General features: G+C 42.0%; 1 protein-coding gene across 2 annotated transcripts; it reads right to left on the reverse strand.

Moving 5' to 3' along the window:
* Positions 1–10,280: 10,280 nt before the first annotated feature.
* Positions 10,281–27,507, reverse strand: LOC144988438 (programmed cell death 1 ligand 1-like). 2 transcript variants are annotated; one of them, XM_078938827.1, is made up of 7 exons: positions 27,246–27,505; positions 25,018–25,335; positions 13,747–14,013; positions 13,134–13,433; positions 12,734–12,826; positions 12,378–12,416; positions 10,281–11,782 (listed from the first exon to the last, which is right to left on the reverse strand). In XM_078938827.1, exons 1-6 carry the CDS (start codon positions 27,313–27,315, stop codon positions 12,388–12,390), a joined length of 1,077 nt encoding a protein of 358 aa, XP_078794953.1. In that variant the 5' UTR covers positions 27,316–27,505; the 3' UTR covers positions 10,281–11,782; positions 12,378–12,387. The 2 variants fall into 2 exon arrangements, with proteins under 2 accessions (XP_078794953.1, XP_078794952.1); XM_078938826.1 differs by lacking the exons at positions 10,281–11,782; positions 12,378–12,416 and having other exon boundaries at positions 12,424–12,826; positions 27,246–27,507.
* Positions 27,508–27,684: the final 177 nt, after the last annotated feature.

Below are 27,684 nucleotides of genomic sequence, written 5' to 3' on the forward strand. Positions count from 1 at the left end.
ATACCAGGTTATGAAAGATGGAGATATAATCACGCTGTAATGTGAAGACTGTATAAGAAGAACAATTTTTTTTTTTTTTTTTTTTTTTTAATTTTATTTTATTATTTGAAAGCGAAGAATGAAGGTACAAAAACAGTATTTATATTTCAACTGTGGGTTTTCAGTAAAAGAGACAGAATGCTTTTACATATATATATATATCCAGCCGGTCATCAATAGCTGGTCATCAATAGTTGACCAGATGTTGTTCATCCACAGCTGGGTTCCCCGTTTGTTGTCTCTAACATGAGTGCAGTGATAACAGGAAGATCACTGCCAGCGATGTGTTTGTAAAGAAGCTGCCACAGTGTATTTCTTTAGAGGAGACCTCTGATTACGCACTGAAGAGTCACTTAAAGCTCAGACTCTGGTTAGCATGTTCTGTAACGTTTTTAGATCTTTACATTTTGTCTTCAAGGATGAAACACTAAAATGATCAAATATGCAAAACCCATCATGATGAGGGAAAAACACAAAAACCCTCAAAGTAAACCCTGTTTGTTGATTGTCTCTGTGGTGCTGGGATGGACGGGTTACTCCGTCTGCTGAAGACGGGTGGATATTTTTCATGGAAAAGATTAAATTACTTAGTTTTGTCTGAACGCCAGAAGTCTAGATGTCTGAAGATTGTTTTTAAATTTGTTTTGTTTAGAAACATTTTGTTTAAAATATCTTTTTATTGGAAAACTTTGACAGAAGTGGGTGTTTCTCAATTCAGAGCCGGTTTAGCTCGTGCTGGTTTGCGGCGCCTTCCGTCCGTGAAACCAGGGTTCGACTCCGGGCTCCTCCCTGTTCCCTTCTCTACCTCTGTGCCGGTTCCAAGCCCGGTTTGAGAAGGTTGCGTCAGGAAGGGCATCCAGCGTAAAACATTGCCAAGTTTACCATGCGACTTGTTCGCTGTGGCGACCCCTGATGGGAGAAGCCGAAAGAGTAAGGGTGTTTCTCAATTCAAAGCGTCAACAGGTTTTTATTGTAGAGTGTGGCTCCATTTAGTTTGAGATTTTGTGACTTTTATTAACTTTTTCGTTGCATAGAAGTGTGATTTTACTGTAAATACTGTAGTGTGTTTATTTTTTTAAGGATGAACATAAAACATCTTTTCTAATTCTACATGATGATAACCAGAACATTATGGAAATAATTCAAATTAAGTTTGCAGCAAATTTGAAATCCAAAATCTCAAAGCACTTTAGTGAATTTCAATACAAATTTAAGTAGCTTACTAAAGAAATCAATGCACTTTGATGTAGAAAAAGCTTTTAATTGTTATTTATTTGAAAATTTCTAAAGAACCAGAAGTAAATCCTGAAGTTCTATGAAGGATGTCCAGCTCAGAACTACAGTCCAGAACATGTTCCTGTAGTAAAGAAAAGGAAGGAAAACAAAGATGATTACAGCCAATGGTGTCGACGCAAAATACCTGAGATTACAGGTTAGTTTAGGATGTTTTCCATTAAAGACACAAAACCTGTCAGATAAGATTTCTGGTCTTTCTGATGAAACCTGCAGTTCATCTGTCATTATATGACCGAAACTTCAAGAGAAGAAGTGATGAGGCTGTCAATCAAAATGTCCTGTTTTCTTTCCAGCATGGACTCTAAATCCTTCTATGTTAGTTAATGGGGTTCAGGACAAAGGGCATCAGTCCAGGGTAGTGCGGAGAGAAGCTTTGTTCTCTTCTGAGGGAAAACGCTTCATTTAGATTTGGGTTTGAAACCGTAAAGCTCCAACATAAAAACACTATTTGGTACCAAACTGACAACACAAACACAACATGATTTATGTCACTTTATTATTTATTTTCAGTTTTCCTTGTGATGTTTGGTGTAAAGAAAGGGCTTTCTGTTTTATTGTTTTTCTGTTCTAGTTTTAGAGATTATTCAATGGAGGATTGGGTTAATGAATACTGAGATTTTATTAAAAGGGTTTAAGAACTTTGTTAGATATTTATAAAAAAGAAAAGACTGTTTCTTTGGAAACCTGCAGAACAAGTTCAGGAACATTCAGATGTTTTGACACAAAGACAGGAAATAAAGAGCATCTAAAGGTCTGCCTCTGCCACAGCTTTTAGATGATCCTCACTCTCTGTAATGGAAGATTGCAGATTCTGATGTTAGTAACGCGTCACAGATTCACAGACGGATGTCTCAGTCTGTGATGTGTAGTTCCAGATCATTCTCTTCAGCTGTAACCCTTGTGCTACGTTAACATTGGGAGTTGGGTCATCTAGACCCACTAGACAGTGCTCTGAACCTTTTTTCTTCAATGATTTGTGATCTTCACTGGTGTCCATGGATTACATGAAATCTTTCCACCTTTATCCACCTTTGACATGGTAGGGAGAACATGTCAATGGAAGGGGGGGGTCATCTAAGATAGCACAAGGGTTAAAGGGCTATTGCTGAAATAAAAGTCTTGCATTATTGACTAAAAATGTTCAAATGAATGAGCATATAAAGTCACAACAATCTATAAAAGTAAATGTCACATAAATCTGACAGCATAAAATAATGAGAAAGGTCTAAAAAGAACAACTGTCCTTAAACGTATCTTTCAGCAGGACAATAGTCTGAAGTAAAGAGGCTGTAAAAAGCAAATACATGAGGATTCAAGAATGTCCTCCACGCACTGATCTTCTGTGGTGGGACACTAAAAGAGCAGAGAATAACTCAATATTCTGAAACTTGAACAACATGCGGCAGCTTTTACTAAATAATCTGACCGTTTTCATCCAACTGAATTTATTGCTGCTAAAGTTTTGCAGGATTGTTGTCAATGAAAAGGTTAAAATGATGAAGTTGTTTTTGGTTCTTTTTGAAATAAAGAAGCTTGAATAAAAGTTTTTGCCAGAAATGTCTGCTCATTATTTAGAGATTTGCCTGGTTTTTACTAATCAGCTGCTTCAACAGGACTAACAGGTGATAATAGAGTTTTTACTGCAGCAAATCACTTTTACAACAAAGAGCAAAGCATCCAGCAAACGCACAATCGACACACAACATGTTCAATCTCTGTTTTTACTGTTTATCTCAGTTTGATTATTCAATCAGGATGATGATAATAATTAGAGACAAGCAGACTTTCAGATCTGGAAGGAACAGTTTTTGAATGATCCATGGAGATTCTGATGAGTAAAGTTTCTGTCTGACAGGTGACAAATATTCTCCACTGAGACGACACACCTGTCGCACACGCCGTGTTCAAAGTTTATTAGCTACTGAGCTACAGTGTCAGGGAATGTGTATGAAATGACCCAAGGAGCTCTGGACTTGTTAATAATTTCCTCTTGTGAAGCCAGTCGGATTAATGAATTATTTCTGAGCATGAAGGAAAACGTTTCATTCTGAACTCATTTCAAAAACCTGAGAATCAGCGGATCCACAAGAAAAAAAACACAAGTGGCTTAACAGAAAGTAAACTCTAACTAGTGACAGATAAATTGTGTTCTTGGTGGCAGAACTTTAAGTCTTAGTCACAGAGCGGAGGAATGCAGCCTGACTGGAAAGAGCAGACCAGAGTTAGCAGCTAATCCTGGAACTGATAATGTCACATCCGTTTCACCAACTCACCACAGTCCTGCCAAAGTTCAGTCACATCTTTTTTCTTTTTTATTGATTCATAGGAAACTATTATTGGTGTTCAGAAATGGTCTGAAATCAATGCTTTTGTTCCAGGATCAACTATTGTTTCTTATATTTCTGCCTAGAATTCTTCCTTTTGCCAGGCCACAGTTAAAAATGAGAACATTGTTCTTTATCCGTCTTCCTTGGATAAAAAAAGGATGAACAATCATTTTAACCGTCCTGTTATGTTCATTTTTGAGGAACAGAGATGATGTTCCTGGGTCAATTTGAAAAATGTCTGAAACCCAGAAAATCCTAACAAGCAGTGTGAATATATCATCACTAACTCCATTACCAATCATTCTTTCAAAAACTTAGTGAAATGGTGTTCCTTACCTCTAACAAGTAACAGGTAACAGGTCTAACAGGTAGATAATTCACTCGTTTTTCTTAAAAATATACGTGTTCAAACTTTTTTAATTTTTCACTACTATATTACTTTTAAAAGACCACCATGTAAAATACAATAGTTTTACATAACATTGAAACATAATCTTGAAATTTTTTTTTACATAAATACACTGTGAACCAGAAAAGACAAAATCACAGTACAACAGACCAGCAATTGCAATATGAAGTTGTGTGTGTGTCTGTACATCTACACAGCACCAGAGTGACCAGTCATCACACTGTGCTTTGAGCAAATTAATTTAGCACACTTTGTACAGCTCATGCTTGTCTTGACCTGGATCCTGTCTGCGGCTTGACTCGCGCCCCTGGCCGTCCCCCAACTCCATCTAGATGAAGCTCGTCTGCTGGACTTTAAATATGTAGTTGTAGGGTTAGATAAACTAATTCCTCTTTATGAGTTCTGGTAAATCGCCTGGGGGGATCCCTCCTTCATGTGGACACTCCTGAGGTTTCTTAGTTTTTTCCGGAATCCTTTTTTATTATTAGGAGCTTTTCCTTACCACGAAGGGGGGTCTATGGGAAAGGATGACCGTTTAGTTTAGTCAGTTTGTTAGTTCAATTTAGTATTTTCCTATTGAATTCTATGTATTCATGATCCTTTTGATTTTATGTTTTACTTTTTCAATTACCGATACGAAGCCCATTGAGACGACTGTTGTTGTGAATTTGGGCTTTACAAATAAAATTGAATTGAATTGAATTGAATTGACATGGTCACGTGAGTCACTGCCATTCTAGTGGGCCCTGGTCTGTCTTTATTATAGGTTTGTCTGATGCATATTTGGGGATGAAGACCAATGTACTTCAGCATCCTTTGACATGAATGTTTTGCTTGGAGGACAAGGAATAACAATTCCCTCATCTGGTTCAAAATCCGAATCATTAGAATCAGAATTTAGCTCAAGATAGTCTTCTTCTGATCATGATCAGTGATGACTTCCAGAGCCTCCTGGACTGTCATCGTTCTGCTTCTGCTGCTCATGTTGTAAAGGTCTGCCTGACAGAGTGTAATGTTGGAAGGACTCCCATGCAGAGAATCTTTGAAATATTGTGCCCCTCCCCTGTTGAGTGTCCACTGAATGTGGGTTGAGTTTTCCCGTTAGAACATAAATGGTTCCTGTCAAAAGTCATAACACCTATGCACCTGTGTGTGTGTTTGTGTGTGTGTGTGTCTATTTGTCTATGTGTGTGTCTATATGTGTGATTTGGGTGAAATATGTCTCACAGCTGCAAATAAAGGAATACTACTAATAATAAGACATCCTTATACCTCAAGTTTGACTGCCGGGTCAAATTGACCCGAACAGTATCTATGTGATATAAACATGCAGGGGGGGGGGGGGGGGTTGCATATATATGAGATGAACCATTTTCATAATATATGTTGATTACGCTAATTAAGGCAAGCAGAAGAAGTTTCATGCTGAAAAAATACTTTTAACTATTTTTCCCAGATGTTCAAACTTTAAAACGGGTCAATTTAACCCGTAACATAACATAACAGGAGGGTTAAAAAATCATCTAATTCAAATAGAACCTTAACAGAAAAAGGAATGAAATGTGGTTAAAACACTGGAAACACAGTCTGACATCAGATTGAGAACAGTGAGGGAAGTTCTGGGGCCTCATTTATAAAACGTTGCGTTGGATTTGTGTCAGAAGTGCCGTACGGATGAAACATAGGACGTACGTACGCACAGAAATATTTGGATTTATAAAACCGTGCGCATGCACTATGGGTTAGAGACGGTAGCAGTGAGACAGAGACAAGAGGCTGAGATGGAGGTAGCGGAGATGAAGATGTTGAGGTTCTCCTTAGGAGTGACCAGGTTAGACAGGATAAGGAACGAGTACATCAGAGGGACGGCTCATGTTGCCTGTGTTAGCGACAAAGTCAGAGAAGCCAGACTGAGATGGATGGACATGTTCAGAGGAGGGATAGTGGATATATTGGTAGATGGATGTTGGAGATGGAGCTGCCTGGAAGGAGGGCAAGAGGACGGCCAAAGAGGAGGTATATGGATGTCTTAACAGAGGACATGAAGTTGGCTAATGTTAGGGTAGAAGATGTTCATGATAGAGTGAGGTGGAAAAGGATGATTCGCTGTGGCGACCCCTGATGGGAAAAGCAGAAAGAGAAAGAAAGATGCACATCCAACGCATCTTTCCCTTAATAAATCACAACCAATTCTAAATGCAGCACAGCTTTTGCGGCTTCATGACACGCCCATAGTTGCCCATAAATAGTCCGTCAAACGCCCACAAATGAATATTCATTGATTGCGAAACCATGGCAAACACCGAGAGGAAATCAAAAAAAAACGTAACTTCACTCAATGTGAAGTAGAAGTTATCGTTGGCGAGGTGGAAAAGAGGAGAAAAGTGTTGTTTGGAGGGCACAGTGTGGGCATTACTAATCCCAAAAAGGCACTTGAGTGGCAAACGGTGGCAGCCGCCAAATGCTGTAGCCTCACAACCTCGGACCGTGGCCGAAATAAAGAAGAAATGGTCGGACATCAAAGTTGAGGCAAAGAAACGTCTAGCGCTGCATCGCCAGATTGTGTCTGCCACGGGTGGGGGTGGGGGGAGAGAGAGACTGGCGGCAATAATTGGGGAATCCCTTTTAAGTGGAGTGGTGACTGAGGCGCAGGGGGACGCCGACGCGCCAGATGCACCGGGTGACACACCCCCAAAAGCCCGCAGAGGTCCAACAGGACGGCTGGAGGAAGTAGGAACCGGCTCATAAGCCACTCGTCCTCGTTTGCCAGCACGTCTTCTTGCTGTCTAAAGATGCGTTCACTCCGAATTCTTCCATTTGCCACATCTTCTAAGAGCGCAAGATCAGCCAATGTGCGTCATTACGCATTGTGATGGGGCATTTTATTTCCCTCCATTTAATTACATCTGACAAGCTACAGATGTCGGTAATAATCCACGTGGAAATGGGAAATTGTTCAGCGCAAATGTAATTTCTTGTTGCTTTCTGAATGGTTGAGACATACGCCATACATTGTTTTATCAAAAATAAAACAAACTTAAGGCATATGCATGAATGCCATAATTCCATAGCTTATGAAGAAATGTTTGTGGACAATTAATATGTCCGTCCGTCTGTCTGTCTGTCTAATTGCTCCTATATCTGCTCCGCTAGACGGACACATTGACGAGAATATCAGTTTTGTACATTATTTCATTCTGTTAACTATAATATTTATGAAGATGAATTGCACAACATGCCAATATTGCAGAACATATTTCACTTTTATTTTTGCAAATAAGTGTTCATTTGAATTTCTGCTGTAATTTCTGTTTGATTTTTTTGTTTGTTTCCCTGCTGGTCGATCAAACGGGTGTTGGTGTAGGCTGTTAATTGTAAGACTTGCTTTGTGAAGTCTTCATGTTATTTATGAGAGGCAGGATTGTCATTTTCACTTTCACGTGTTTCTTCCATCTGCCGACGGTGTCGCCGTTTCTCATTTCACCCGTTTTTGTGCGTACGCCTGGGTCAGAGCTTGCGTGAAGCCCCGCACATTTTCCCGTCAAGTTTGCTTTTTATAAATATTGTGGCGACCCGGGGGTTAGCGCTGCTTTCAGCCCCAAAGGCTCATGGGAAGTGGGGAGCTTTAGGGTGAAACCTTGAGTCAGAGGGTTGTGTACTGAAGTGACCTCCATGCTGTTTGGGCTGTTTGGGAGTGCTGGAATAAATGGGCTAGATGCTCAAAAGGAGACTTTGCCTCTCTTCCTTTATTTCTGCTTGAGGCTGACCGGGGTCGTGCGGTGTATGGGGCAGGGTCAGCTCTCCAACAAAGCCATCTAAATTAGCAGTTGGCTTTAGCTACCCCACGAAAGTGACGGTCCGGCTGGATTGTTACAATATCAATTATTGCGTAGAGAGTGGCGTACGCCTTTTTTTTGTGCGTACGCAACGTTTATAAATGAGGCCCCTGGTCAGGGTGGAATGATTTGTAGTCTTTGTAAACACAACAAAGATCCGTCCGTCCATCCATCCATCCATCCATTTATCAGACAGACAGATTTCTTCACTCTATCTGTGGAGCAGTGCTGGATTTTAACCCAGAAACTCTAGATAACGACAGACCTGTTAAAAGTTAAAGGTCTCACTTTTTAACTTGTAGATTTTGCCTCTATGGGATGTCATTAGGAAACTTTCAGAGCTATGCTGATGATACACAGCTTTACATCGCTGTGTTTCCTGATCTGACCTTGAACCTGTTGGAACTGTTTTAAATTGTATTTCAGACAGAAAGTTGTGTATGGCAGAAAACATCTTACATCTCAACCAGGACAAAGCTGAAATTTTAATAATTGATTTTGAAGACAAGAGAGAGATGATTTTACCAGATTTTCAGAATTTCAAATCTTCTCACTGTGTGAGAAACCTGGGTGTACTATTTGACTCTGAGCTAAATTTTATCCCACATACAGTATAAAAGACATTGTTAAGACATGATTTTATCAAAAATATTGCCACAGTTAGTCAGTTCCTCTTTCTTACAGTACAGAGGTGCAAATGCATGCTTTTGTTTTTAGTAGGTTAGACTATTGCAGTGCTTCTCAATTATTTTTTGCCAGCCCCCCCCTAGAAAAAATAAAATGTTGCCCCCCCATAACCCACCCCACCCCACACACTCGCGCAGTGACAACAGTGACAATATATTAGGTTAGTATCCATAAAATTATGTAAGTATACCTAAAATTGTATCTTTTAACATTAACAAAATAAAAAAGCAATATTAACCCACTTTCAACAAATATTACCTTTATTTTTCCACACAGAAACCCTGTTCTAGTCTAAAACAGAAAAGAAACTAAAAGTGACTGACATAAAAAGTCTATCAATCCTTATTTAAACTAGAAACATTTTGACCAACCATTTGATGCTGAGAAAAATAATTCAATCAATAAATAATAATAAATGTAAATTGGTCTGAAACATGTACACAGCAGCCCCAATATATTTAACGTTTTTAGTCTGAAGAAATACCGGTAGATAAAAACATAGTGCTGATTTTTTTCTCCAAATGATGGATTGTTTATTTATGATCTCAGAAAGTGCAGCTCTTTTCCTTCATTACCTGCTGTCTTGTGTCAAATACTGACACTAACTAAATGACAGGCAGACAAAGAAAACATAGATGAAAAATAAAGACACGTCATTAAAATGTCTACAACAGTTCATAAAGAATGACACAATTAGCATGAGCTGAAGAATCTAAAGGCACGCCATGATCCTGGTGTTGGGCAACAGGCAGCGCTTGCAGCTCTCCGCAGGCCCCGTTTCACCAACAATAAAACTTCCTTTAAATCCACTCCTGCTTGCGTGATCTTTCTGGGTTTCAGCATCTGGGTCTGTTTTGTCAGATCGCAGATCATGACACTTGGGCCTTTATTAAATGATCAACCTTTAACACATGAGCCCTTGCTGTAGTGCTGGCCTTTCAGTTGTTTCTAAGGTGAGGATCTTAACGTGAGGCTTCGTTCCACCATTACGGTCCTCGCCTTTGGAACAGTCTGCTGGAGAACCTCAGAGCTGCAGAGATTGTAGAGGTTTTTAAGAAGAGGCTCAAGAACCACCTGTTTGATCTGGCTTTTAAATAATCGTATCTGTTTATCTATTTATTTGATAAGTTTTGATACATATTTTATGTATTTCATTATATTTTGTTTTCCATTTTATGTTTTTACATACATCTTATGTATCCCATTTTAACATCTTGTGATTTTAGCCTCAGTGTGGGGATCTTTTCTACCAGGGCTTGCCGCCTTGGTCAGTGGTTGTTGCTGCAGTTGTTGCCCTTTCTGGGGCAGTTGGAGTTCCACAGTGCAGCCTCACACATGTGGAGTGGACCTCGTTGTTGTCCCTGTCTGAGCGGGAGGAACTCATGGAAATATCTTACTTCCGGCTCTAGCTAAATGAAGCCAATTCACCGGAACAGGAAGCTCTGCTTGAAGGATGTCTGAATGTAGACCAAGGTTCAGGACTTGGTCCAGACCAAATGACTTCTCCAATCTGAAGACACGCTGAGAGACCCGGTCTGATGAAAATGGTGGTTTGTCTTTTGAATAAGTTCTTGTTCACTTTTTCTTCTGGTAGAGAACATTACAGAAAATGAATATTAAAACAGCATTTCTGAGTATTTCTTTATTTAAATTATGGTAAATCAGAGGCAGACAAAAAAAATGCCATTTTGTTACGTAGAAACTGCTTTATTACTCATCAGCACAGGATTACTTCACGCCAACAACTCAGACGTGAATTTCCAATGACCTCCTGTTGCTCTGCAGAAACTATGTCCTAGAAAACGACAGATTTTTGGATTTCGGATAAATCATTATTAAAAAACATAAATAGAACATAAATAGATGAAAAGATTCTAGGAGTGGAACCTATTCTGACCTTGATTCATCTGCTGTAGCTAAATAAATAAGTTTTACCTTTAGGGAATACTTTTTTTTTCTTATGTGGTGTTGATAATTAAAGAGCTCAAGCTTCCCTTCCAAATAAACAAAGTAAATCTTTGCAGAAAATGTCATTACTGAGGAGACTACCTTTACTGACAAAGATATGTCGCTGGAGCAGCACTCCAAGCAGTTGATCAGGAACTGTTTCTTCCAGTTGAGGAACATTTCTAAGCCACGGAAGATGGTGTCATATGAAGATCTAGAACTTCTTATTCATGCCTTTGTTTCTACACGGCTAGACTACTGTAACAGTCTGTTTTCCTGTCTGAATAAGAAGGAGCTGTCTCACCTGCAGCTGATCCAGAACTCTGCTGAGAGGATCTTGACCCGCAACAAGAGAAGAGATCACATCTCCCCGATTCTCAAAGCTCTTCATTGGCTCCCGGTTGCTTACCGCTACCAATACAAAATTCTAGTTTTGACTTTTAGGGCCCTTCATTCCCAAGCTCCTCCATATGTTTGTGATCTGATCGCCTCTTACAGACCATCTCGTGCACTGAGGTCTGCGGATCAGAACCTGTTGATGGTCCCTCGCACACGGTTCCGAACTAGAGGAGACAGATCCTTCCAGGCTGTTGCTCCCAAACTCTGGAATGAACTTCCATTGTCGCTACGTTCCCTGGACTCTGTGAATTCTTTTAAAAGTCAACTAAAAACTTTTTATTTTTGCAAAGCATTTTAACTAAAACTACTTTTATTGGGCTTGAGATGATTGTTTTACATGGTTTATGCTTTTTTATATTTTATGTTTTTATGTTTTTATATGTGTATGTATACATATTTTAACCTGTGAAGCACCTTGTGACTTTTGTCTGCGAAAGGTGCTGTACAAATAAAATTTACTTACTTACTGGTTTGTTACAACGCTGATGACATGATATATTTACATAATAAACATGCAGAAATCAGATATGAGGGATTAGAGCAGGGATGTTTCATTTATGCTGGTGGAGGAGCTTCTGGAGATAAGACTGTTCTTCCAAAAACTGATCCATGTGAGAAAAACTATTTTGCTGATTGTTGGATTTTGGCTTCAAAAGTTCTGCTTTTCCTCAATAACTTAAATGTTGATTCTGTTGAAACAGATGAAGCAGGAGTTTCAGAGTTTAGATGGAATTCCACAGAGTTTCTTCTTCTGTTTCTTCATCTTGATTGGTCCAAATTTCTGTAGTTTGATATTCTCAGTTTTCTCTACTTGTCATTTTAGAAAATGGAAACTCCTGTTGCTGAAAAACACGAGAAGTAAAGATCAGGAAGTTGATCATTTTCTGCACATTTGTCTTTTTCACATTGATTCCAAACTAGAAAGAAACTTGAAAAGTGGATGAAACCTGAACCAGAAGTTGTTCAGTGGTTTGTGTTTCCAGTTTGGATGAAAAGATTTTCAGAAAATCCATGTTTAGTTTTTCAATGGAAGACTTGAGTCCAAACATTCCTGATGGTCCAACATTTTCTCCTGGATCAAACACAAGCTGGGATTCTGCTCTGCTTTGACACTTTCAACACATCCGTCCATCTTTCTTTCTGTCTTTCTCTGCAGTTTTGCAGCTCAGCTCCATTTCAGTCCTTTTTCATCTTCTGGAGACTCTGGAGCCTCAAAGTCAGAGCAGCTGAAACTCAAAGACTGTTGAGGAAAAATGAAGCTGAACTGCAGTCATGAAGCTGATGGGAGGGTTTGTTGAAAGCAGGCCCACAGAACTGCAGCTGACCTCTATCACCTAAAGGTCATCTGCTAGATCTGCATTTCTGATTCTGCTGTCTGAGCAAAAACTGAACACAAACCAGTGAGCAAGGCAGCAGGCAGCAAACAGACAAACTTACATGATTGACTTCATGAAGAAGGATTTTGTCGTCTCTGAGCTGTAACAGAGAAGAGGACACACACATTAGTGTTTAACACAAAGACGTGCACAGACACGTGCACTAACACACATGGATGTAAATTCTCAGCTGGGATGTTCATCTCTGAGCTCATTTCTAAATGTCAGACAGACTCTGCACACAATAAAGAAACTAATCATCTTCTTGTTGCTCTTCATCAACTGACCTTCATGTCATCCTCACACAGAGCAGTCCTAAATGTACAAACTCTCACCTCATCAACTTTATTTTGAAAATCACTGATCTACAACAACTTCCTCCACAACTAAACAACAGCAGGATTTGAGGAACTTTACCGTTTCTTCTTCTGCAGAAAAACGCCAGAGCGATTACAACAGCAGAGATCCCAATAACTGTTAACACTAAGATGATGGTGACATGAGGATTGTCTGAAACAGAAAACAGTTATTTAGCTCAAAAAGGAGATTTTATTCTTTAAAACTGTGAAACATGAAAGAACATTTAGAGGAAAGTTGACAGAAAATCTTCTGCAGCTAAACGTTGCCGTCTTTGGTAACTTCTTACTCAGCATCATGTTTTCATGTGAACTCAATCTAAATGTTGCTGCAAGTTTCAAAGTAAAACACAATCACAAAGACGGGGACGAGTTCTGACAGACTTCATGTTGATCACGTTTGGATGTCTGGAACATGGGAGCAATTTCTCTGATCTGTGACAGAAAAACTAGTTTCTCACTTGATTCCTCAGCTGGACTCAGAGAGACTTGAGTGATGTTGGTCTCCTCATCCTTGCTGACTTCACATGTGTATGTTCCCTCATGATCTGCAGATAAGTGCTGCAGTGTGAGTCTGCCTGACTCTGAGACATCCTTCACATGCTGCTTCCACTCCTCTGACACTCTCTGCTCATCATCCTCTTTCTTGGTCACAATCATCTGATTCTGGTTGAAGCTCCAAACCAGACTGAAGCCTTTGAGGGAGGAGTCTGAGGCAGAGCAGGAGATGGTTGCTTCTCCAGAGATGATCTTCACTGAAGCTGGACAATAGAAACACAGAAACAGTTCATCATGAAATATAACATCCAGTCCAAATGTCTGACAGCCTGAAGCAAAGACACTGAGATGTTTGCACACAGCCTCCTGCCTCCATATTGACATGAATGACACTTTGAAAGACTTGAAAGAAATCATTTCAGAGCTGAATCCTCCATAGTCTGCTGGATCCTGGAGGATCCTGTAGGTCTGCATGCAGAAACAGTCCCACAGTGACAAAGAACATCAAGGTCTTTGATTCTGGAAAGTTCTGCCATGATCAGACAGAGATGTCTCCAGATGAACTGGAACACTCACGTCCTCTCCTCCATGAAGCTCTCCTCTGGTTTGATGGAGTGCTGATGGTGCAGATGTAGTCCAGGTCATCTTCACCGTCTGAAAGAGTCAGAGAGCTGCTGATGTTGGAAAGAAGTTCTTCAGTCTCCTGGACTCTGGTTGTGTTCTGGAAGGTTCTGCTGGATGGAGGACTGATGGACCAGCTGAGATCAGGTTCAGGATAGATCCCATCTGAGCTGCAGATGATCTGGTTTTCCGTCTGCTTCATGTTGATCTTCTGAGGTGGAGCTGCAACAAGTGGAAAAGGTATTTTTTTTACACTTCCAGAATATTTAATTCCAGATTAAAATCACCTGAACACTTTTAGATCCTTGATTTTAGTAAAATCCTCAAATGAAAAACATGTAAAATAAATCACAGGTTGATTTTTGACAAGAACAAAAACAAAGAAGTTTTTAGTGGAATGGAGTATCCAGACCTTATAGTGAAAAAGTTTTTAGAACTTTGTGAAGCAATCAGGAATGTCCACACTCATCAGCAACCCATTCACGTTTACAGCCCACCCATCCAGCTGAACACAGTGTCACTGTTTAAAGCTAAATGTCACAGACACATTTCACCTCCATCTGTCTGAAGTCATGCAGGTCTATCAAAGCAGAAGGAACTGGTTAAAAGCTGTGAAACTGATCCTGTTCCCACTTTGGAAGTAGCACTTCACTGCCGGGTCCCGACCAGTGGTCACCTATACAAGCTGTTTATGGAAGGACGGCTTTTCAGGATTCAGAGCTCACACGCTGGTTATACTGAAGCTCATCAGGTGTGGCACCTAAACATCAGCTAAACACATTTAAAGGGTCTATATCGTGCAGAATCAACTTTCTGAGCTTTTAAGTGTATTCTAATGTTCATTTCTCACAAGAAACAACCCAAAGGTGGTTTTTTGATCCTTTTTTCTGAGTATTCCTCTAAAAATCTGCACTCTGAGTACCAGCCCCTCCCAATCCATGAAAACGAGTGCTTTCTCACGTTTATGCTTATAAAAATGAGGAACCGCCTCTTCCAGGAAGAGTCTGTGCTGCCAGCCCCGCCCCCAGGCTAACATACATACCCACTTCCTAGCTAGCGGTGATCCGCTAAAAACGCTTTTATTTATTATTTACAATATGCACATCCATCTTTGTAAAAGTTGGGATGTGGTTTGTTTTCGTGGGCAAAATACAGACACGCTGCTGAGGCCGACTCCAGGTTGACATCATGAAATGGGCGCCACCCACGAGGAGCAAAAGGCGGAGCCTCAGAGATTGAGTCGTCTTACTTCTAGATAGGAAAATGAACTCATATTTCAGGAAAAAAAATCATTCTTTACAGTGCCACAGGTAATACATGATCATTTATTGATATATTATAACCTGAAAGGCTTGAGAAAAGCACGATATGTGCACACATCTCTCATTGGCTCACACAGGAAACATGCAGCAGGCAGTTCACACAACCAGAAAACATTCAAAAAACACGCAATGTAAAAACGGGCTGACATGTGGACCCACAAAAAAGCACACACCAAAACAAATGCACTCTTTAGCCCGAGACTCATTAAGTGTAGTCTTGTCCAGACTTGGCTTTGGGGGCTAGGAGGCTGAAAGTTTTAAATCACCTAAAGGCCCGTACACACCGGGACGAATATCGGCGCACGTTATTCGCCAGCGTTTTTCAACACGTTTTTTGTGTTCACACCCAGGCGATTTTCGCTGACGATGAGCCGAGTGAACATGCAATTTCATTCCCTGACATTAGATGGCGCTTAATGTAAAACAGAAATACCGCCTGTACACAAGGTGGCGCTGCGCAACTTTACGCTTCTTAAAGTCGCTTTTCACTCAGAAGAAAAGTGCAAGTATTTACGTGCTTGTCAGAATCATACCAAGAAAACATGAATATTTCCAGCACCAGTAGCTCCAGCTCCAGTTCCAGAGATGAAGAAATTATTGTTCTGTAGAATGATGAAAGACGCTGGAAAAGACGCCAATTTTGGGTACATCCCATAGTTAGGAGAAGAGAAGAACACGGGGAGTTTTATCGACTGGTACAAGAGCTGAAAATGTATCATGAGCGTTTTCGGGGATATTTTAGAATGTCCGTCAGTGAGTGCATCTTCTTCATCTTACTTCTTCGCGGCAGTGTAGATGCTACTTGGCGTCTATCTTCTTTGCCATTACATATGTGTGCTCAGCATGACAGTTTTGTGTTTGAACGCCCCCAAATTGTGTTTTACTGTAACTTCATTGGTCGTATAGTTTTTGACGCGGCGCGTCATACCAAAAAAACGAACCCGAGGCGTTTTTTAAAAAATGACTCTTTGACGCGTGGCGTTTTTTCGCGTCGGTGTGCACACTCACATTGGTGCCCTTTGTTTAGTCACGAGGCGTTAAACGTCGGCGAATATCACGCGCGCAATTCGCCCCGGTGTGAACAGGCCTTGAGAGTGTGTTTGGCTCCGCGTGTGCATGTGAGCAGTCTTTCTCACATCTACAGAACATTCAGACCAACCTACGATCACGTTTAACGGATGGACGTCTCAACACCTGCATGAAGCTAAAACTCACCACGTTTCAACCGGACTAAACCATCAGCAAAACTACCACGAGAAATACTTTATTAGCAATAGCATAAAAAATGTTATTAAAAAATAATGCTTCCTGACCATCTTCCCGTGGAGGTGTTCCACTGGAGGGAGGAAGACCCTGGACACACTGGAGAGACCACCAGAGGTGAGACCAACGGAATTTTAGCCACTGAGGTATGCCCACTGTATGTGATTTTTCGTCACATTAAAGGTTGACATTCAAAAATACTATCAGTCTGAGCTTTATGCAGCTGATCTGGTTTCTTCAGTCAGTAATGATCTTCTCTGTTTAGGAGAATATTCTCTCAGGTTTGGATGGTTCAGGACACCAAAGATCTAATGAAAAGAAATAAATCACACAAGAGTCTGCATGAAGCCTTTGCAAAAGGAGAGGAGCGTCAGACACCACCAGGTCACAAAGCTCCACTGTCATCTGCTCTCTCTTTACTCCCAATTCAGACAGCCTTTTTTCGTTATCCAACAGAGCAACATGTTAACTTGTAAGATATTAGGTAGATTTTCCCGCCAGTCAAAGACGGTCGCGTCTGCATCTCCAGTTGGCAATCCACAGATGCCTCCGTTCCATAAACAACTCAGCACAGACAAGAAACACAGACAACCTTGTCTGTGCTCTCCTAATCTGGTGATGCATGCCAGTCTCGTTTACAGCAAGCAAGTGTTATTTCCACACACACGAATATAGGATCAAGTAAATGCATAATCAAAAAGCATATTATAATGGAATCTCTGATCACTTCCACAACATCCTCTTTTGATCTCTCCTAAGAGATCAACAAATGAAAAAGCAACCCCAAAAGAAAACAACCCACATTAACAGTAGATGCAAAAAAATTAACAGAAGGACACATCAACACAGATTCAATGCCACCGTACGCCCCTCATCTTCCTCCACCACCCCACCTGGAAATGAGGTAGAGCTGTTTTACGATGCCTTCTTGAGAGCCAGCTGCACTGCAAGGCTGAAAATTTTCCACACCACTCAGGCCAAGTTTCTTGGCAATGTGATAACACCTGGTACTGTTCAGATGGACAATGCCAAGGTCAAAGCTGTGCTCGAGTGGTCAGTCCCTTCTGTACGTGAGCAGCTGCGCGTCCTGGGGTTTGCAAATTTCTACAGGCGTTTCATCCGAGGCTTCCACCTCCTCACAGACTCACCTCATCTAAGGTACGTTTTGTCAGGGATGAAGGAGCAGATAAAGCGTTTACCGAACTGAAAAGACGTTTCTCTGTGGCTCCTATCCTGACTCAGCCTGACGCCTCCAAACAATTCATTGAGGTGGATGCGTCTGAGTCTGGCGTGGGGGCTGTTTTGTCTCAGAGAGTGTCTGATAACATGTCAGGCATTGTCGGCGTACATGGAGCAGATAATGACACCAGCTTCGGCAAAATCAGGAACGGTTCACTGCAGGGGCTAACCGTCCCAGGTCAGCTGCTCCTGAATAGAAGGTGGGGAACAGAGTGTGTGTCTCTGGATGTGCCGCTGAAAGGGGGAACTAGGAAGCTGCATCCCTGTTATGTTGGTCCAGTCACTATAACCCGGATCAACAACCCCCGTGGCTGTCATATTTGAACTTTCGAGCAACTTGCGGATCTGACCAGAGTTTCATGTGTGTAAGCTGAAGCCTGTGAAAGACAATCCCCTCCACCCCATTGCATCTTCTCCTCCAGCATCCCCTTTTGTGGATAGGGGTCCAGCTTACACTGTCAGCCGCCTTCTTGCCACCAGGAGGGTTGGTCAGTGTGCCCAGTCCCTTATAATTGCGAGGGTTATGGCCCTGCAGATCGGGAACGGGTTGTAGAGCATCATATTTTGGACCGGGACCTGATCAATCGCTTCCATCGGGACCACCCTGACCAACCTCGTCGTCCTTCTAGGAGCCAGTGTTACGGGGGGAATAGGGGGGACGTACCCAGGCGCAGAGAGGAGAGGAGGCGGGAGGTTGCAGGGGAACAGGAACTTTAATAACAAAACTAAACCAACCAAAAACCACTGCAGAGCAGGCCAGAAACACTCGAAACTCGAAATACACTGGGAGAGGGAAACATTAACCTATGGAGCAGCACAGGAGGAAGGGAATGACAAGACTTAAATATATGCAGACAAACGAGACACAGGTGGAAACACTCAGGACTGATGGGGCAAGGTAAAACTCAACAACAACAGAACAGGAATTACTACAAAATAAAACAGGAAATCAAGGAACAAAACACAAAGAAACCGAAACCGTTTCATTACCCCCCCCTCAAGGAACCGCACCGAGGTTCCACCTACAGTCCAGGAGGGGGGGGCCTGAAAGGCCAAAATAAGGGCCAACATAGTCTGGAGGGCGGCCGGGAGGCCGCGCATTCCGGCGTGGCGGGTCAGGAGGACGGCCGGAAGACCGCTCGGTCCGGCGAGGCGGGTCCGGAGGGTGGCCGGAAGGCAGCGCTATCCGGCACTGACAGTCAGACCAGCAAACGGCTGGCGGCTCTGGAGCTGGTGGCTGGGGGTCCGCGGCGGGCGGCTCGGGCTCGGCGTCCGCGGCGGGCGGCACGGGCTTGGGGTCCGCGGCACGGGCTCAGGGTCCGCGGCTGGCGGCACGGGCTCGGGCCAGACGTCCGGTGCGGGGGGCTTGGGCCAGACGTCCGGTGCGGGGGGCTCGGGCCAGACGTCCGGTTCCCTCCGGTCTGCCATCCCCCTGTCCAGGACCCTCCTGGGAGCAGGAACGGGTCGTGGTGGTTCTGGCACCCTCCTCGGAGCCGGAACCGGACGGGGTGCGTCCGGTACCCTCTTCGGAGGCGGAACCGGACGGGGTGCCTCCAGGTTCACCTCTGAAACCAGGGCGGGACGTCGAGAAGGGCGGCGGCGATGACGACGTCGGCGGCTTCCCCCCCTCACTGCCAGATGACTCCCGCCAAAGATGGAGGCAGGGAGCTGGGGGCAGTTCAAGGCCCACTGGGTCTCGACCCCCTCATCCTCCCCGTAAAAGTCCTCCCAGAGCCATAGGTCCTGGCGGAGAACGTCCTGCACCATCCAGGAAACAGGGGAGGACTCAGAATGGGGGCGGCGGTGATGACGACGACCCCCTCTTACGGCCAGGCGACTCCCCCTGAAGTCTTTGTAGATCTGGGAAGACCCAGGGGTCCACCAGAGACAGGTCCCCTCTGCTGGGTACTGGTAAGGCTGCTCCTTAATGTTACGGGGGGAATAGGGGGGACGTACCCAGGCGTAGAGAGGAGAGGAGGCAGGAGGTTGCAGGGGAACAGGAACTTTAATAACAAAACTAAACCAACCAAAAACCACTGCAGAGCAGGCCAGAAACACTCGAAACTCGAAATACACTGGGAGAGGGAAACATTAACCTATGGAGCAGCACAGGAGGAAGGGAATGACAAGACTTAAATATATGCAGACAAACGAGACACAGGTGGAAACACTCAGGACTGATGGGGCAAGGTAAAGCTCAAAACAACAACAGAACAGGAATTACTACAAAATAAAACAGGAAATCAAGGAACAAAACACAAAGAAACCGAAACCGTTACAGCCAGACTTTGTGTGTGTGTGTGTGGGGGGGGGGGGGGGGTGATGTCATGTCATCCTTAATTGATCACAGCTGCCTGCAATTATGTAAGTTAGTTTCGTGGTTTAAGGGTGGTTCATTCTGTGTTTGGTGTTGAAGCGTCTTCTATGCTGTCGCTTATGTTTGGCGTTTTGAGTAAATCCTTGAAACCTTCTGGATTTGTTTGAGTCTTCCTGCTCCTGGGTTTATCTACCTGAACAAACAGTCTCAGATATCTCATTGTTTTGTCAAAATAAATCTGCAATCAGATAGAATTCTTGGACTTGAAAGTAGAAATAGATTTGTTTTCTTGAGTGTCATTTACTCCCATTTATTTATTTTTTAACTTGTCCTGTCACGCAGCTGAGGTGGTTGGAAAGATTTTACAGGTACAATAGGGTGTTATGAATCTTCTGACACAGGATGTGTGTATTTGTATAAACCCCTTTTGGATTTGAGTCTAAACTTTGTTAATATTAATTGTGTTTATGTACATTTCTTTTTGGACAAAAAAAAGAAGAGAACAGGAGAGAGTGGTATGTTAGAGATGGGAAATATGGGTACGAAAGAAAAGGAGGAAAAAGCGGGGTCAACAAGGTGGAGGATGGATAAGAAGAAGCGCGCTAGAATCCCAAAGCAGCAGATTGCTGGAGGTTTATCATCATTACTGTCAGGTGTAGACATTAGTCCAAAGGGTGGGGCCTGTTCACACACTCTGAAATGTCACTAGCATCCCTGTTGGCTGCAAAAAAAAGTGCTTTGATTTCCTTCAAAAGAAACCTCATGGCACGGTAACACCGCACATGAGTTCATGTCTGGCGTCTCTGTTTGGACGTGAGGCAAATTCCCTGTATGACGCTTGTCCAAAAATCCGTTCATAAATTTGACGCCCCTAATGCTTGTGGGGAGGAGCCAAATATTTTTAGCCTGATCACTACATAGAGCAGTGCCTTGGTTATTTCTCATTTACAATGCAGGTAAGACAGAGATGATGTTCAGAGATAAGATTCATTGATTTGAAGAGTTCCTCAAAAGCATCTGTTATCAAATCTCCATGTGATTCATGAGATCATTCAGAGACTCTCCCAGTGTGGTGAGCCTCACCATCCACTGCAGGAGCTGCAGCTTAATGACGAACGCTTTCTGCAATACTTCCGTGTCTCTGCAACCTAAATTGATGAGAAGTGATTAAGTCTCTAAGTTTCTAAGTTTTGTAAGAAAAAACACTCATGCTTTTCCCAGTTTTAATCTTAGAGACTGTTCCAGTTTATGACACAACTAAAGTCCTGAAGTGTTTAAAAACTTCAGGACAAATTAACATTTTTGTCAGCTAGCTGCTGGGTTGATTTTTTAGCAACTTTTGTGACAAACCCAATAATAATTATCTTGTGATCCTTTTACTTTTATCCATTTGTCCCCATGACTTGCATAAAGCCCCTCAAAAAACTGGATGCCTGAAAAACACCTGGAGCAGATTTGATCAAGGCTTGTTTTCTTAAACTGAGTGTCTAGGGTAACCACCTTTATCTCTTTCTAATGTTTCTTTTAGTGCCAAAAAAAAATCCCACTACATTAGAGGTCAGCATTTGTGTTCCCTTTTTAAAAGGATATGATGCAACAATCCTAACAGATGACAGACTAATATCAAATTTTATAGTTTTTAAACATTCAATCTAATGTGTGTGACCAGTTAAAAAAGCTCCAATGTGAGGTTCCTGCCCCCCCCCTCTGTCCACATCTAAGCTTGTTTTTAAAGTGTGGATGCCATGCTTTGAACAACTTTGTCAAATAAAAAAGCCTTTTAAACGCTGATTCTATTGATACCAATAGTTAGCGTCGAAAAAAATCCGAAGCATATGAATAATAGACATCTTTCGAAGGAATCAGAGATTTGAATTTGCCGCTAAGAGCGCAGGCTGGAAGTGACCTCGATATGACTTGTGACGTCACGAAAGGCATTGACTTTCGCAGTTCCGCTTCGGACAGCATGTAAACAAAACAGGTAGTCTTCGTTTCTCTCGTGTTTAAATCTGTTAATCATCAACATGCCAAGTCGTTGTGTGGCAGCTGGATGTAGCAATACATCTAGTGAAAGTGTATCTGTGTATAAATTCCCAAAACAAGAAACGCTGCTGAAACAATGGACAAAACAAGTGCAGCGAACAAGGGCGAATTGGGTGCCAACTGCTTCGTCAACTTTATGCAGCGAACATTTTGAGGCAGACTGTTTTGAAGAAACACCACAGCTCATGAAAGATATGGGAATGCATGTCAGATATAAAAAAGTATTGAAACCGAACGCAATCCCCACCATTTTCAAGAGATCGCTAGTGGGAACGTCCGAAACAGAAACGCCCAGTACCAGCACTGGCAGCAGCCAGTACAAAAAGAGAAAATCTGTGACCGAAAAGCTGGCACAAAAGAGAGTGAGTTTAACGTTTATTACAAAATTTATTTATTACAAAAGAGAGTGAGTTTAACGTTTATTACAAAATTTATTTATTACAAAAGAGAGTGAGTTTACGTTTAATATATATACGGTATATATATTGATATAAAAACTTCCCTATGATATATTATACATAGGCCTAGGCCCTAGAGTAACAGATCTTTATACTGAATAATCCTTCATTTTAATTAAATGTTGCCTGTACACGAAAGGCAACTAACCACGCCGTGTTCTGGAGTCTAGCCGAATCTTCATGCTGGCTATCGTCATCGGCATCACTAGACCTTTCACTTTGGCGGGTCAGGAGGACGGCCGGAAGACCGCTCGGTCCGACGACCTCACTTTCGCAAAAGGGTTCGAATCGATACGGTTGCAAAAGTGACTCATCATCATGATAATCTCCGCAACTTTCCTCTTCATCTTTCTGTTCATCTGATGATAAATCGCTAATAGAGACGGTAGCATCACTCGGTGCTTCGCTATCGGTGCTAGCCATGTTGTCTGCCTTTCGTTACGGCACAAACATGGCGGCGCGAAGTCGGCGGAATGCGTGAAGCAGGCGGCCGTCCTCGTTGTTTATATCGCGTTTTTCGCTATTTATTCTTTTTCGAAAAATATTAAAAACAATCGCAACATGAAATAGAGACTATTTACTATATTTTGGCTTATTAAAATAGGCCATGTCACCCACACTTTAAGATGATTCTGTCTGCAGTGAAGTTGGCTTTGGAGGAACGGACACATTAGTTCAAAAACAAAAGGCAGGACTCTCCGACACTGGAAACCGGCTAATTTTTTATTGGATTTTCTTTCTTTTTTTATGTTGTGATTAAACGTTGTATTGTTTTAATGTTCTTAATGTTGTTTTATTAATATGTAAGGATGTTAAATTGTATAGTAAATGTTTGTATTTGCATTTTGTATTTTATTACATATTTATTTATCCTTTTTTCCATAATGACCAGAGGGACCACAGATGAAAACTACACTTTGGCTAATTGTTAAAAGACACACGAAACCTAAAACCCTAAAAACTTCAAATAATTTGGTCACCTTCCAAACCTGCACAGCTCCAGTGTGCGTCCCCAGACTCAGTCCTGATGCCCGTTGGCCACGCCCAACGACACACAGTGGACCAAATGCCCAACAGTTCTTACTGACGCAGGACAAATCAACACAAACACTCCAACAATAACTCCACCAACATTAACCAAGCAACAAGCATTGGAGCTAATTCATCCACTTCAAAGACTCCTACTGCAACACCCACTTGTTTGAACACTGGACTGAAAAGAATTATCTACGCATTGTACATTTTTTCTTTGTCCAGAGTTTGTTTGCAAATTCTGAAAAGAAATTCCAGAATTCCAGAACCCCCCCAACCCCAAAGTCCAATGGGCAGACAAAGCATCTTAACCAGCAGGCTTGAAACATGACCGGGCGGAATACAGGCATAACACTCTTCTGGGTTGCCTCCTTTTGAGGTGGTCTGATGTCTGCTTCTCTTTTTGGTTCTCAAGATGGAAAGGTATCTGTACTGTCTGCTTCCACTTCTCTTAGACGCTTCCACAAGGCCTGGAGAACTGCCAGGCAGACACACTTGAGGACTGTCACAGTATATAAGAGGTACTTTGATAAAAGACCCTCTGCAGCTCCAAGTTATGCCGTGGGACGGACAGTCTTATTGTGCTCTGCTGGTCGTCTTCACCTGGAAAACCATAAACTTTTTTAAAGTTCGTCAACCTGGTGGTGGTGTGCATTCAGCTTCCTAGACGTCTTCAAGTGGATCCCATCTCCCTTGTCTTTAAGATTAGACAAGGAGGGTTCTTTAGTGGGAGGGGGCTTGGACATCACTGCTAACAAACAGGAGGACTCCTCACATTGCTCTGTCCAACAATTTTTTCTACACCCTTGGGTGTTGGCTTTTTTTGGCCTGGTGGTCCTCTCTCCGTGCAGGAAAGGGGATCCCTGAGATCTTTGTCTGTGCCGTGAGCCAGATATTGCATCACATCTGAGCCTGGGGTGTCTGTGTCCCTGTGGTGCACGTGTGTCCAAAGCTACATATCTCCCTGTTGGAACAATAACATCTGTCTAAAACAAGAAGCTATCAGCTTTTATCTGTTTGCCAAGCTGCTGGACATGACAAGCAGAACAATTATTATGATAAAATAAACGTATCAAATTTCACAACCACGCTTCTCCTTTGTTTGAATTCATGTTATTCACCTTTTGGCATATTCCCTTCAGGGCTCGCCACCATCCTTCACTGATTCACACAGGTGGTTTGGCAGAGATTTTTACGCTGGATGCCCTTCCTCACAACTCTGTATTTTATCTGGGCTGGCCAACTTGACGCTCTTTGTGGTTGCATAGTTAGGCAGTAGCACAACAGACCCACACTGGATGAAGTTCATCACCCTCCCTGAAAAGTGAACTCTGGTTTCCTGTGTGCCAGTCTTACACACAGCCAACTGAGCCATCCAGTAATGTCAACTCAAAGTCATTTCAAGAATGAAGCGTTTTCAGTTGAAGTAGTGATTAAGTATCTCAACATCAGGCTGTGCCTTCAGGAAGACAAAAAACTTTACAGGCTGATGGATTTAGAAGAAAAAAAGGAAGAAAATTCAGTTTTATCGTCTGTTAATTCATCTTCGTACCTTTTACTTTCACGTTGATGTAGCTTTTTTTAGCATCGTCTTTCAGGGTGCTGGTGTAACATTCATATCTTCCTTGATCTTGAACCCTCACTCCAGTCAGCTGCATAGAGGCGTTTCCCTCTGAGATCTGATCCTTGAACATTGACGTTCTGCCTTTAAACTGCTGGCTTTGCTGTCCCAGTTGGTCCCGATTCTCATAGAAGGAGTGGACTACAACATTTCCACGTGTGAGATGCCAGTGGATTAAGATTTCGTCTCCGGGTGGGAATCTACAGGGAAAGACGCAGCTCTGTCCAAATCGACAGGAAACATCTGTGTCTGTAAATAAGAGAAAACATTTTTTTAGTAAAATACTGGATTTTGTTAATTACTTATTTCAAGATATGATGCATTGTATCTCCCCGACCTACAGGGGTAGTAGAAATTATTATTAGACTCTATTTGTCAGTGAATTAACACCGCACATCAGAGGAAAGTCTACTCTACAACACAGACAACAACTCTAGTTAGAGACACTGAGAGTTGACTTACTTCACAGCTGTTACTGACAAACCAGCCCAAAAAATCCCCTGCAGTCAGAGCTCATCCACACGCTGCCTCCATAGGTTTCACATTAGATTTTTGAATATGTGCTGAGCAGTTTGTTTCAACAACTCAGCCCTGTTGGTTAACCTCACACCGCGATCTGGGACATTTCTAAAGACCATTAACATTTCAGCCATCAAATCTTTCCTAAAGAGAACCATCCTGATGCAATAGTTCTGAACAATTATTGACTTTTTTCAAACCAGATGTTTTAGGTTAAAACCTTAAAGAAGTTCTTTGTCCTATTAAACATTTGTTAGCTTATCCCTTTGGATACTGCTCCCCTGTGAGGCTGCTGTCAGAAGTCAGAACTCTGTTTTCCCCTCTGGTCATCGGTGGGAACCGTCTCCAGAATTCTAAAAGCACTTCAGTTCCTGGATGCCACACACCTGACTCCCATTTGCAGTTACTCACAGTATACAGTGCATTGAGCCTCACTCAGTGTGAAGTATTGTTTGTGGCACTCTGCCTGCATTACAGAGTGTTCTATCCAGACCTGATCTTCTGTTTCCTGACCCTGTTTTGTCTCTTACTCCATTTGCCTGCCGCCTGCCCCAACTCTCGTTTGGATCTTGACTCTTCTCATTGTTCCTCTGATGCTCCCATGCTTGTTATTAACCACTGCCGGCCTGACCATCATTTAGCTTTTTGGACTTTTAGTTTAGTTAATAAACCTGCTGCAGATGGAACCAGACATCTGCCTGTTCTTGTGACAGCTGCACTGCTCCCCCGTAAATCTGTCCTACTCCCCCCATGAATGTTTCCTACCCTGCTGTGTTTACCAGCTAAAATCGTATTGCTAAATTGTTCGTTCGTTCATATACAGTAGAGGAGATTATCTGATAAAATAGGACATTTCGGTAGCTGTATCTATCATTTTGTGCTACAGGTAAGAAAATTTTGCGAGGTAGGACGTATCGTTAGAACACCGGCTCAGAGCTTGGAGAGAAAAAACAGTTTTCTATTGTCTGTGACATCACAGTGTTTGGAACGGACTGAAATCTGTGAATCTCCAATAATGGTCTTGAGTGGTTTCAGTTATTTTACAAACTGCTCGATCTCTGGAGGTGTTTTTTCAGAATTGAGGGTGTGTCTCATTGATAAAAAAAACTGTTTTATTGTGTTGTTTTTTCTTGTTTGTAATCTGACTGTTTCAATTTTGTGCTTTTCACACTGAACTTAATTTGTTTGTTTTTTTTTCCAGTTATAAAACTAATGAGTTGTTTTTCTATGAACTGAGCAGCTTCGCCTTGACCTGCTAAAACTGAACAATCTTCTGGAGTTAAACATCAAATGTTCAGACTGACTTTGTCCTTTTAAAGCTTCTTTAAAACAGTTATTTTTAGGCTATCAAACTGAAAGCATTCACTATGATCAACAATGTAAACCAACAAGTTCTGAATATTTAAAGCTCCAAACATCACAACAGAGGCAGACCTTTAAATACAGTCTTAAACACTGAATGTATTATTGTTAATACATTCTTATTCTTATTTATTATGTTAGTTAATATTTGAAACACTGTTTGATTAATCCCATGATGTGTTTACATTGATGAAGAGTCGTTCAGAGGGATAAATGTTTAAAACTGTGAGCAATAAAGTAAAACATTGTGAATGAAAGACTGTAAAGGTTTCACTCACCTCCTCTGGTTAAAGTCCAAACAAAGTTCTGGAGCAGCAGGACCTGTAAGAACTTCATCTTCACCTTCATGTTCTGTGATTTCTGACAGCGTTCCTTCCAGCTGAGCGGATGTTTGCATTTTTACCTGGTTGGGCTGTTCCCTTTCTGATTGCGTAACAGGTAAAACTAAAAGAAATCCAGCAGAGTGTCAAAGTCTCAGAGATTGACAGTTTCAGAACAGACAAACAGAGCAATCATTTTCAAACACAAACATGATTGACAGGACAACATCAAGAAAAAGATGCTGCATTATTTCACAATGCACAGCATTATGGACAGTCAGAGAGTTCTGGGGAGACAAATCTGCCTGTCCCACATTTTGGATGATTACAATCGGCTTTTAATGTTTGTGGGTGGTATCTTTCCCTGCTACATGACGTTCTGAGCTCAGTAGTTGTT

Source organism: Oryzias latipes, chromosome 20 (genome assembly GCF_053564925.1).
Source record: "Oryzias latipes strain Hd-rR chromosome 20, Olatipes_Hd-rR_3.1".
Classification (NCBI taxonomy): Eukaryota; Metazoa; Chordata; class Actinopteri; order Beloniformes; family Adrianichthyidae; genus Oryzias; species Oryzias latipes.

What these genes read in the sequence shown, in the direction of transcription:
- LOC144988438 (XM_078938826.1), bottom strand. Translation starts at nt 27,315, where the DNA reads ATGAAGGTGAAGATGAAGTTCTTACAGGTCCTGCTGCTCCAGAACTTT. An exon ending in TTGGACTTTAACCAGAGGAG is followed by an intron (nt 25,336 to 27,245) that starts GTGAGTGAAACC and finishes TCTTATTTACAG; the next exon opens with ACACAGATGTTTCCTGTCGA. An exon ending in AGCTTCATGGAGGAGAGGAC is followed by an intron (nt 13,434 to 13,746) that starts GTGAGTGTTCCA and finishes TCTATTGTCCAG; the next exon opens with CTTCAGTGAAGATCATCTCT.